Source organism: Capricornis sumatraensis, chromosome 18 (genome assembly GCF_032405125.1).
Source record: "Capricornis sumatraensis isolate serow.1 chromosome 18, serow.2, whole genome shotgun sequence".
Lineage (NCBI taxonomy): Eukaryota > Metazoa > Chordata > Mammalia > Artiodactyla > Bovidae > Capricornis > Capricornis sumatraensis.
This window is the reverse complement of record NC_091086.1, coordinates 20,907,336-20,919,542: the sequence shown is the minus strand read 5'-3', so window position 1 is coordinate 20,919,542 and position 12,207 is coordinate 20,907,336. Positions and strand designations below refer to the sequence as shown.

The window sequence follows — 12,207 nt, the reverse complement described above, 5'->3', positions numbered from 1 at the left end:
TATATATATATATATATCCACAAATATATATATCAGCTCATAATGTATATGTATGTCAAATCATCACATTGTACACTTTAGATATACATAATTTTGCTTGTCAATTATACCTCAGTTTTTCTTGTTCATTTTGGACATGCTGCACGGCTTGTGGAATCTTAGTTTCTTCACCAGGGATTGAACCAAGGCCCTCCCAGCGAAAAGACCAAAACCTAACCACTGGTGCATGCATGCTAAGTTGCTTCAGTCATGTTTGACAATTTGTGACCTATACATGGGATTCTCTAGGCAAGAATACTGGAGTGGGTTGCCGTGCCCTCCTCCAGGGGATCTTTCCAACCCATGGATCAAACCCGCATCTCCTGCATCTCCTACATTGCCAAGCAGGTTCTTTACCACTAGTATTATCTGGGAAGCCCTGCTAATCATGGGACTACCAAGGAATTCTCAGCTTCAGTTTTTTAAAAAAAACGTTAGCTAAAGCTAGTTGAGGTATAACAAATTTCACTATATATTTATATACACATATGCTTATACACAAAAAAATGTATATGAACATTTTAAAATATATGTTATATTAATCATTTTTAATATGCTCTTTAGTGTTAATTAATTCAATACTGCTGATACCAGATAAAACAACAAAATTTCATTTTTTAATTTTCTTTCTGTCTGCTTATGGTAGTCTGAGAGCTTTGTACAGTGCCTTGCTTTAAATTTACATCAATAAAACATCATTTGATAAGAGGAGATAACATTTTTAGTTTTTATACTTTTTTCCAAAAGTAACTATTATACCTATATAACTAGGTTCCAAATGTTTTTCTGATTAAAACATTTAAATCCCTAAAACAAAATTGAATTCTCGATGAACACATTATACATTCTCCCTAGTGAGCTGACATTTCAAGCAAGCATAAATCACGATCTTACCTCCAAATGGTGGAATCACAATCCTGAACATGTCAACAAATGAGTTACATGAAGCAATTTCCAAAGTTAATATAAAATCATCTATGGAAGTATCATAATTATTTTTAATAAAAGTGGTGCTATGATATAAGCATATATTCAACTTTGCAAATCAAAAATATATAAGGAAGAGTCAAGAACTGGTAAAACTTCCAACCAATAAAAAACCTAAATAATATTCAGAAACTCATTTATATAAGTCACTCTGTGGCCCTAATAAAGATAATTACAGATTTTTAATTAAGGTGAAAGTTATTTTGAGACTTTAGTAACAAATCAAAAAGGTATTCTATGCAGTCCTAAAGGGCATTTTTCTAACCTCCATTATGAAATCAATCTAAAATGATATGATATATGAATTCTTTGTAGTATTGACCTTTAAGTCCTGAGATCATTTCTAGTGCTTTCTGAACATTAGGAGGAAAATTTCAAAAGAAAATTTTGTGATCAAATCTCAGACATCAAACAGGCGCTCAAAGTAGCTTATAGAAGCAAAAAGAGTTCTGCAGAGGATCGGAAAAATATCTGGGCCAATTCAGAGTAATAAATCAGACAGTTGCATGCTGTAGCCAGTGTAAAGATAGGGTGGCTAACTGCCCAGATGTATTTCCCTACTTGAACACTTATAATCTTGCACTCTTAGTGTAACTCCTGTCATTTGATGGAAAAGTTAAAAATCCAAGAATTCCTTGGCAGTCCAGTGGTTAGGACTTTGTCCTTTCACTGTGGAGGGGCCAAGGTTCAACCCTCTGGTAGGGGAACTAAGATCCTGCAAGCCATGCAGCATGGCACAGTCAAGTAAATAAATAAATAGATTTTTTTTAAATGCGGAAAATCCAGCACAGATACAATAACAAAAATATGAATCATCAGGAGCTTTCTGGGGAGAGGTAGCATTTTATAAATATAAGTACTATGAGTACAGATACCAATGCAAGTATCTGTGATCATTCTGCTAAATATATATAATAGATACATTCCTCTAGTAATTTCATAGGAACCAATCATATCATATATACCTTTATATTAAAGTTTCTATATTTGCACATTTCCTAGTATATTTTTAACTCCTCAAGTATATTTGGGAATCATACCAGACCATAAGACTCTGAAGAATTGAAGAATTTATCAGACTGATGAGTCAACATATATGAACAAAGAACTTTAAAATGTTGGTTTTATTCAGCAAGCATATCATAAAAAAATTTTTTGGTTTACAATGTGAGGTAGATGAAGTCAATTGTAAGCATTAAAAAAGGTAAAATCAGAAACTTGACAACTCTATTAACAGGAATATTTTTCAAAAAGCTAAAGTCACATTATCATACTGGGCCTCACAGTTCTGATCCTACATACTTCTTACTCCCCACCTAGAGAGTCTAATGTGGAGTCTGTGGGCATACCACAGATGATGTTTATGTTAAATATGGCCTTGCAAATTAAAAAAAAAGTAATCCACTTGCCAAGATAGAATAATGCTTCCATTTTGCTTATTTGTCTATTTATTATAACTTATTTTGTTTTCACTTTTAAATACTGATAAGAGATCAAAGAAAAGCATCTTTAGTTGATTTAAGTATGGTTCTAACCAACCATAATCAAAGTATTACAAAACTAAGACAGACAGCCAAGTATAAACAAAGATAGGATCCTGGACTTGAGCCCTTCTCTTTTACTTAAATATTTTGAACTGGTTTCCTTGTTTCTTACATGAGAAAAATAATAACAATATCTACTTCACAGCATTTTTGTTGAAGACTAAGGAATAATGTGGATCTGAATACAGGTTTATAAAACTGGAAAGAAATATATGAATTCATTGAGTTATCATCAAGTAATAATTCTGCCTGAAAGACAAGCAAGTCAACATATGGTATAGCAAATATGGTTCTTTATGTATCTCTTAATTAAAATGTTTAATTAAATAAGCATTCATCTAAATATACTGTAAAACTACTGATGTCTTCCCTTTTAACAATTTGGAGGTAAGAATAATTAATATATTTTATAAACAAGAGTAATAACCCACTTTTATATTTAAGACAGATTTTTCTCATAATTTTCAATTTTGCTTTAGCAAGTATTTTGTTCAATTAACAAAACATGTATGTATTTCCAGTTAAACTTTATGAATAGAGCTTAATAGAAGAAAGATATTTACTAAATTCCTAAGTCAACTCTAAATCTTTTCTTTTCTCTTATTTGGTTCATTTAATGCAAACACAATAATAGTGTAATATATTCTTTCTCAGTGGTGAATAATAAAGTACCATTTTGCTTTCTCCAAATATAGTTACAATATCAAACACAACAATCAAAGGTAAAATACTTTCAACAAACCATACCTAGTAATAAGAACTGCATTATCGTGGTGGGCAATCCCATTTTCTGGAATGGTGTTTCCATCACTTTGGTGGGAGAGAATGGATTTCTGCCATTTACAGAAGCTATCGAGGGACTTGTCTGCATGGTGGTTTATCTCCAAGTTTGGCTGCAATACAACATGCATACCAGAAATGTTCCAAACAAATTACTAAGGTCAGTTGTTAAAACTTTTGAAGACTAAAGTGGGACTATAATTAGACATAGTGGTTTCTAGGAATAACCTCTTGCCAATTTTCATCTCTGTCATATCTGGCCTAGAATTAATTTAGTGTATTATTGAACAGATATTCTTTCCAGTTTCAACTTTAAAGATAATGTGAATATATGTGATTATCAGCCTACAAAACCAACCAAAACCACTCTTATAAGGTCTGCCATGCAAATCTTCATCTTTATACTGAAACATATAGCTAACACACACATATATACATCTTGTACATAAGAGGTATACTCTTGTAAACTATTTCAAATTTGCTTAAAATACTAAGTGCTTAGAGCTGAAAGTCACATTCAGCTAGAACTTTCTAAGAGTAGCAACAATAAAATATACTTTTTAATATTTCTACAGTCTGTTAAGAGTTTTAGACTTATAAACTAACTCATTCTTACCTGATCTTCTGTGAGAACAATTAAACGGGCCACTATAATATTCACAACGTTTCCTAGGCTGGAATCACGGTAAAGTTTGGCAACCTGACCTCCAGAAAATAAGAAAAGACACAAAGTCAGACAAAAATCACAAAGTGATTGTTCAATTTTTTTTAGAGTGGTAGAATAATTTTTCATCAAATTAACCACTGTGTGTATAAAAAGGTATTCTTTTATCTCATGTCACTTAGAATTCTACCCTCAAGATATCTTAGTAAAAGGTTATACAAATCTACGTTAAGAAAAATTTTCTTCTAAAGTTGAACTACGTCATAGTAATTAAGAGGATGAGTCAATCTAAATGAACAATAAAGTAACCTTTAAATTTATCTTACAATAATAGATCAATTCTAACTTTCGATGAGCTAGTTCTCAAAATTATTTCACAATAAAAATCCACGACCTTAGTCAAAATTCACAAAAAATTATTAAGTTAAAAAATTACATAGAGGGATCAAACTTACAATATTCATCACACTCAAAATGTAATGTTCAATGTCTTTGCGGCCATGGTAGCCCACCATCATTTTGTCTGCCACTACTAGTGTCTCCACAAACCGCTCAATGCTTACTGATCTCTTCTGTCTCTGGTGGATATGTGTGCCATTAATTGGTAGTGAAGAAGGAAAAGCAGATGTGTCATTCAGCCACCAAGGTTTGCCACTTCTTAGGAGGTCTACAATAAAAACAATACATAGTTCACATAGTTAACTAATTTAACCTACTTATTCATAGAGCTTTCATGCAGCCATGCTTCTCAAATTCTCTAACATATTAAGATTTATCAAAGTGAGGGAAGGGGACGAGGAAATGCAGTAGTGAAAAAATTAAACTCTTCAAATTTTTCAAAATAATCTTACCTGAAAAAATTAATAACATTAAACTATTCATGAAAACAAAATAAATCTAATAGTTAACTTTAAAAAAGGAAACTTCAAATAATCAGTTCACATTTTTCCAGTGAGTGATTATGTCATAATACTTTTAAATTTAAAATCTATACTTTAAAACATCATTTCAAGTTGTTTAAAAAGCAACTATTAAGCATTAACTTTCTAAACAGCCTAAGACAGTTCTGATGAAGAATATTAATATTGTAAAAATCTATTCCTAAAATGCTTTGCAAGCATTTATTTTAAAATAAGATGCTTTTATTAAACTATTTTAAATTAGAGCAATTTTACTCCTCTAGATAAAGACCCTGACTCAATGGACATGAGTTTGAGCAAGCTCAGGGACATAGTGAAGGACAGGGAAGCCTGGTCTGCTGCAGTTCATGGGGTCGCAAAGAGTCAGACATGACTTAGTGACTGAACAACAACAACAACAAAAGCTCTAGAAATCTCAGTTCTAAAAAGATATGAATTATCTTTTCCATTTAGCTTCACAGTCTAGAACTCTTTATCCTGACAAAGTATCCAATATATTCCTTTTCCAAACTCTAGAGGTAAATGGGATTAGAATCAGAGTTGAAAGACAATGATTCCAACATGACTCACTTTAAACCAGATTTCAGCGTGGATTGTAGCTTTTCTTTTGATTTCTAGATATTTGGTCCTTCAGCACACAGGAAGCTTTTTAGTACTATGGCATTTGTAAACACTTGCCTAACTTATATTCATCTTCATTTAGTAAACTTGAGCAAGTACAGATCCATTGTACACATTTTCTATTTTTTTTTTAAGGGAAGACTTTTAACTATAGATTCATTCTTTTATTATTATTATTATTATTTTGGCTGTGCTGGGTCTTCACTGAGGCTTTAGTTGCCTCACAGCATGTGAAATCTTAGTTCCTCGACCAGGGATTAAACCTGTGTCCCCTGCTTTAGAAACGCAGCAGATTCTTAACAGCTGGACCACCAGGGAAGTCCCTATATGCCCCACTTTCTGATCGTCAGACTGAACAGGAAATCTTTCTAACCATCACTTATTGAAAAATTTAGTGAGGAAAAATCAGAGTAATCTATATAATCTACTTTATAAAAAGTAGTGGCATTACTCTCTGTTTTCAGCTTTTCCCTTTTAAAAATGACGTTGAGAGAAGTTATAAATTTTAAGAAATAAGAGAAATAACCACAGGGAGCATCAGTCGAATACTTTGAAACTCAAATAAATTAAATGAGTGTCTATTCCTAGGTCAAAAGGTCAAGAAAGAAACATTCTACTTCTTAATTCAATAGCATATCCCCAAGACAGTCAGTAAGTATTCCTCTATGTCCACTGTGGCAGACACTCTTAAGGAGTTCCCATAACCTCCTGTGTCCTCATCTCCTCCCTTGAGTACGAGCTGGAACTGTGACTAGCTTCTAACAGAAACATGTATATGCCTACATAGCTATACTATATAATGTTGTAGCATCTCTCTTACTACAGTTGTTCCCTTGCTGACTTACAGGAAGGAACCAACCAAGTTGGTAAACTGTACATGCTGAGGCACTGCAGGTGGACTCTGGCAGACAACAAGCCAAAACTAAAGCTTTCAGTCTTGTAACAGCAAGGAACTGAATGCTGCCAATAACTATGGGAGTGAGGAAGTGAATTCTTCCCCAGTAAAAACTCTGGATGAGAACCCAGCCCTGGTTGAGGCTAAATAAATAACCTGAAAGTGAAAGTGAAGTCACTCAGTCGTGTCCGACTCTTTGCAACCCCATGGACTGTACCAAACTCCTCCATCCATAGGATTTTCCAGGCAAGAGTACTGGAGTAGGTTGCCATTTCCTTCTCCAGGGGATCTTCCCGACCCAGGGATCGAACCCGGGTTTCCCACATTGGAGGCATACGCTTTAACCTCTGAGCCACCAGGGAAGCCCCATACACAAACTTCTGGTCCACAGAAAATGCAAGATAATAAATGTATATTGCTTAAGCCACTGGGTTTGAGGTAATATCGATATGAGACAGCCAAAATCTTTCCTGCATTAATATTACTCCCAGTTTCTCTTGCTCAGTCTTTTGTGATCATGAAACCACTCATACATTCAAATCATGCTTAGTTTTCTTCTTACTCTGGCTGGACAGCTTCAAGGTCTAAATACAGCACAGAATTTCCATTATTTTTATCATTTTCACTTATTCAATTTCTCCTTATTTTCATTTAAAGTATTATATAAAGAATTAGACATAATTGGGCAAAATAAACATTAGCAATAGTGTTTCTCATTTTATAGCATTTAGTATAAGGTAACTGTTGTTATTATCATTTTCACAGCTTTCAGCTTTTAGGATTTTTAAATGTTAAGTTTGCTTGGCTACTGCTCCATCAGAAATATATATTCACAATGTCCTTGATCAATGTTCATAAATGAAAAAACGTAATCCTTATACTCAAAAGATTTTTAGTCTGATAAATACATGTAATAAACATGCAAGTATTCTGAGTAAAATTTAAAGATTAAAGTCTCCCCCATGTGATTAGATCATTACAAAACATTATCTACATTTTACAATTGTCAATTGACTGCTTAACATTAAGTTTAATGATCTGTAATTAACATCCTTTTTAGTGTGAAGCAGAATACAGAACTGACTTGTTTTGTTTCAAAACAGAGATAAGCAGTCTTTCAAATGATACTCATTACATGTGGCTTGCTCAGTTTAATCCTGGATTGAGTATAGAATGTTAAAGAAAACATTCTTCCACAAACATATATTGCACAATGAAGAACTTTACCCCCAAAGCCAAATTCATAGATCTCTTCATCATCTAAAATAGAATTTTAAGTTTTTGATCAATATTAAAACATTTTTAATATATACAGCCATGCAAAATTATCTCATTGATCTGCTTTATTTTTCATTACTCACTACTTCTTGACAGTTGGCCATGTAGTTATTTGTTTATTTAAATGCTTGTTTAGTAACTGTCTCTCCTCACTGGACTTCCCTGGTGGCTCAGATGGTAAAGAGTCTGCCTGCTTTACAGGAGACCTAGCTTTGAATCCTGGGTAGAGAAGATCCTCTGGAAAAGGAAATGGCAACCCACTCCAGTATTCTTGCCTAGAGAATTACATGGACAAAGAGCCTGGTGGGCTACAGTCCACGGAGTGGCAAAGAGTCAGACACAACTGAGCAACACTCTCCTCACTAGAATATAAGATTCCAGAAAGTATGAACTTTTTCTGCTTTATTTGTCGCTGCATCCCAGCACTGAGAATAGTCTTGTGCATGCATGCCAAATGAATATTTATTTAATATTATATATAAGTAGATAATGCAGGTATAAAGACATATCTGTATGAATAGACTATAAGAACATTCAGTTATCTCTGGGCGGTGGTATAAGAGCAACTTCTTTTTTCTTTTCATCCTGTATTTTCTAAAATTTCTACAAAGAACAGACATTTCTTTCATAAAAAGTTTCCTTTTTAATTTTTAAAAATTTAATACAGTTCAAATTAATGTGTGTAGTTCATTTTAGCTCCTTCACTGTCAAACCTAGGGGCAAGGACTGCTTCTTTGCTTTCTCTTTGTCTGCGAAGATGAAGGTATAAAGGTATCTGCTGCAACGAACTGTAAACTTTGCATTATCCTTATTTTTCTTCATCTTGACAGATCTGGTGTCCCTTCACCTGGCTGTGAGCAGAAAGTCCTTGATTTCTAAATTTGGTGAGGCATGGTGACAAAGTGCAGGGAGCGGGGCCAGACACAAGAGACTCACTTTGAGCTCCATAAAAAGTTTTTTAATCAACAGTAAATCTAACTAGAATGAGAAAGTTCATATTTTAATTTGAAATAAATATACCCACTGTCAACAGTTTTTATATATTTTAATATAAACTTGAGTTCCTGATAATAGGCAGTGTATACCTGTAAATGCACATCTCGCTTTATTATACTGAACTATACCGTTGAACTAGTATCAAAATTAAAATCAGTAGTTCTTAACCAGACATTTCTCACACTTATTAAATATAAAATGCTTTTTCCCCAATAATATCTAGTGACATATCCATGGAATTTAGGGAACTACTAGTACTACTATATTCCCACTATTGGGATGCCAGTGGGAAGGTGTGTAAGCCAGAATTAGGAGACAAACCTGACGAAAGACAGAAATGGACAAACCTAGAGATAGGAAGACTAGATAGAAACTCATTACAATGGTCTAAGCAAGAGATAATGAGAGTTCAAACTAAATGGACCAGTGTTAGAGGTAGCAGAAATGGCTAATGAAAGGATGCATTAAAAGCAAAGACCATTTAGGAAACAATTTCCATAATCTAGGGAAAGAGATTGTAGAATATAAAAATCTTCTTCCAAGAGGACAGAATTTTACGACAGTGATAAAAACAGAATTGCCTGATTCATGTCTAAACCATTGAAAAATAAGAATCTTCCTGGTAAATACCAATCAGTAACAAAATAGGCACTGCAAAAGTTGATAATTTGAATCTCAAATAGCTGAGAGATACTTTTCAGAATATGAAATCTTTAAATGCTTTTGCAAAGGTTATCTTTACAATTATGACTTGGAGAATGTCATGTTAAGAAAAAAATGGTGGGAAAACTATATCACAATAAACAGCTAAATATTTGAATCCTGCTTTTTAAAGAATTTATATAAGGTTGTCACTTATAGCCTAAATTTTGTTAACTATAAGATAAATAAATGATTTCCATACTGTTTAGTTTCATTATTCAATCCAAAGACAAATAAAACTTTTTTTTCATTATTTACTATGATGTTGTATTTCATCTCTCAGGTAGATTCACTTTAAGTGATCTTTTTTAGGGCCAATTATCCTTAACCTATAAGAATCTCCCACAATTAAAAGCCTCAAAAATCACTCAGGAAGAGAGCATGGAGAATGAGAACAGTGAGCTGAGGAAAGAACTCCAAAGAAAACTTGTACTTGAAACAGAAGAAAAAGAGCCTATGAAGGATATAGAGAAGAAACAGAGGGGGATACATTCACTAACTCACAAGGTAAACTAGTCCACTTTTACAAATCTATCTGTTGAACACATTCCATATTTTACTAAATTTACTGGTTGGTGAATTCTTCTTTGTATTAAGCTGAAAGTTGTCTCTGAAACACTCTGCTCCTACTTCTAGCTACCAGAACTACATGGAATAAATCTACTCTTTAATATAGTATCTCAAAGGTCATCCCAATAATAATGATGGCTGCTGCCACTGGACTGAGTAACTAATGTTTGCTGAGAGGAGTACTCAGAAAGTTGGGTAATTTGTCCACAAATATGCCCCAGCCCATGTTCTTTCTACTATATTATACTATATCCTCTATTTCTCTAAGTTCCTAATCTTTAGACTAAATTTCCTCCTAACCCCTTACCTCTCTTCTGCCCAATTCAGTCTCCATAAGGCTGCCAGAGTAAGCTTTTTAAAACCCAAATCTAATCATCTGATTTTCACTGACCCTTTCTGTGGGATAGCACTACACTTAAGATAAACAAACTCTTCAACAAAGTTTATAAGCCCTTTGTGACTGGGCCACTTCTTACAGTTTCACCTCTCACAACCACTCACCCCAAACCACTATGAATCTCACTCTTTTCTCTCCAATCCATATTCTAATATCGAGTTACATCAACTGCCAGTTTCAGGAATGTGATATCTTCTCTTTTGGTTCAGAACCTTTGTAAATGTTATTCCTTTTATATAGAACACTCTACCCATTACTCCCTCAGCTTAAAATTCATTTCCTCCACGAAGCCTTCTTTGACCACTGAAGTCTAGGTTTGTATGTATCTCCACAGTACCTGAACTAACACTACCTTTGAATTCGAACTTTAAGTCTCTTCAAGCTTTCTTCAAGTGTTTAGATTCTCATATCAGGCAAACCAAACAGCAGAGTACTATAGAATACCTGTGCATGAAAGCTGTAACTATTATCTGGATAAAATAAGGCTTAACCTTCAAAGAAACAGGTTTCCCTAGTGGCTCAGACGGTTAAGAATCCACCTGCAATGCAGGAGACCCAGGCTTCAATCCCAGAGTCAGGAAGATCCCCTGGAGAGGGGAATGGCTACTCAATCCAGTTCTCTAACCTGGAGAATTCCATGGACAGAGAAGCCTGATGGGCTACAATCCATGGGGTTGCAAAGAGATGGACATGACTGAGCAACTAACACTTTCAGAGAAAAAAAAAAAAAAACAACTTTCACACAGACTTGTATTTTACAGACTTCTTCAAGAGCTTCCAAAATTGACTTGAAATTATTGACAGGTGACATCTTTTAAGTAGACTCTGGATATTATCATTCTAATTACTCAAATTCCTATTTATTTTTTATTGTTAATCTTACCATATATGCCAGAAGGAAGTGGAAATACAAGACTATACTTTCTAAAAGCTACACACTCACCCGAGACCCCACAATGAGAGTGATCATATAGATGCCTTTGCTGAAGGGTAGACTTTTTGTAAATGACATGAGGATGGCCATTTTCATAACTAAAATGTTTGGAATCCTCTGTGGTATTCTTTAATGGTTCAATAAAATATTCTTCATCTTCTGTAGCAATAACACCATGCTAAAAGAAAAAGAAGCAAAGAATTTAACAAGAAGAATCATTTTAAATATTAATTACTACTATTGCCAAGAGTCAAAAATAAGGTGATACCTCTCCAAAAAGGAGGCTAAAACACATGAATTTTGCTGTTCTTTAAAAAGGATGCTTATATACCTTTACATGCTTTGCCTTGTACTAAGCATAAAACATAAATTATTCCCTCATTTCCCCAATAACAATGTTAGGTAGTAGAGATCTCTGTATGTTCGTGTGGTACATGCTCAGTCACTCAGTCGTGTCTGACTCTTTGCAACCCCATGGACTATAGCCTGCCAGGCTCCTCTGTCCATGGGATTTTCCAGGCAAGAATAGTGGAGTGAGTTGCCATTTCCTTCTCCAGGTTTGTATGTTCACTAAGACTTATTTACTTTCCAAATTGTGCACACAACTTAACTAGGTACAACTTTATAGTCAAATTGTGACCAACAGAAAATAGGCAGAGCATATATGACTTTCAGGCCAAGCCCCTAAGAGTGTCTCCACTGGAATTCTCCACTCTCTCAGAGAAAACCTAGGAAAAGTGGAAGCCAAAAAAGAACTTGGGTCCCTAAGTGACCTCATGGAAAGCTGTCCAGTCTAGACACATATACGGGAGAAATAAACTTGTATTGTGATACACTTCTCACATTTAAAGCTCTATGTTACACCAATATATATGTTCTT

General features: G+C 34.1%; 1 protein-coding gene across 1 annotated transcript in view; it reads right to left on the bottom strand.

The window, feature by feature from the left end:
• Window positions 1–12,207, bottom strand: part of ADAMTS6 (ADAM metallopeptidase with thrombospondin type 1 motif 6) — a 277,466-nt gene that overhangs the window by 247,781 nt on the left and 17,478 nt on the right. The window contains exons 3-6 of the mRNA XM_068990700.1: window positions 11,337–11,505; window positions 4,470–4,681; window positions 3,967–4,050; window positions 3,318–3,463 (exon numbers count right to left, since the gene is read on the bottom strand). Of these exons, the coding sequence (XP_068846801.1) occupies window positions 3,318–3,463; window positions 3,967–4,050; window positions 4,470–4,681; window positions 11,337–11,505 (611 nt within the window). The remainder of the gene's footprint in view (window positions 1–3,317; window positions 3,464–3,966; window positions 4,051–4,469; window positions 4,682–11,336; window positions 11,506–12,207) is intronic.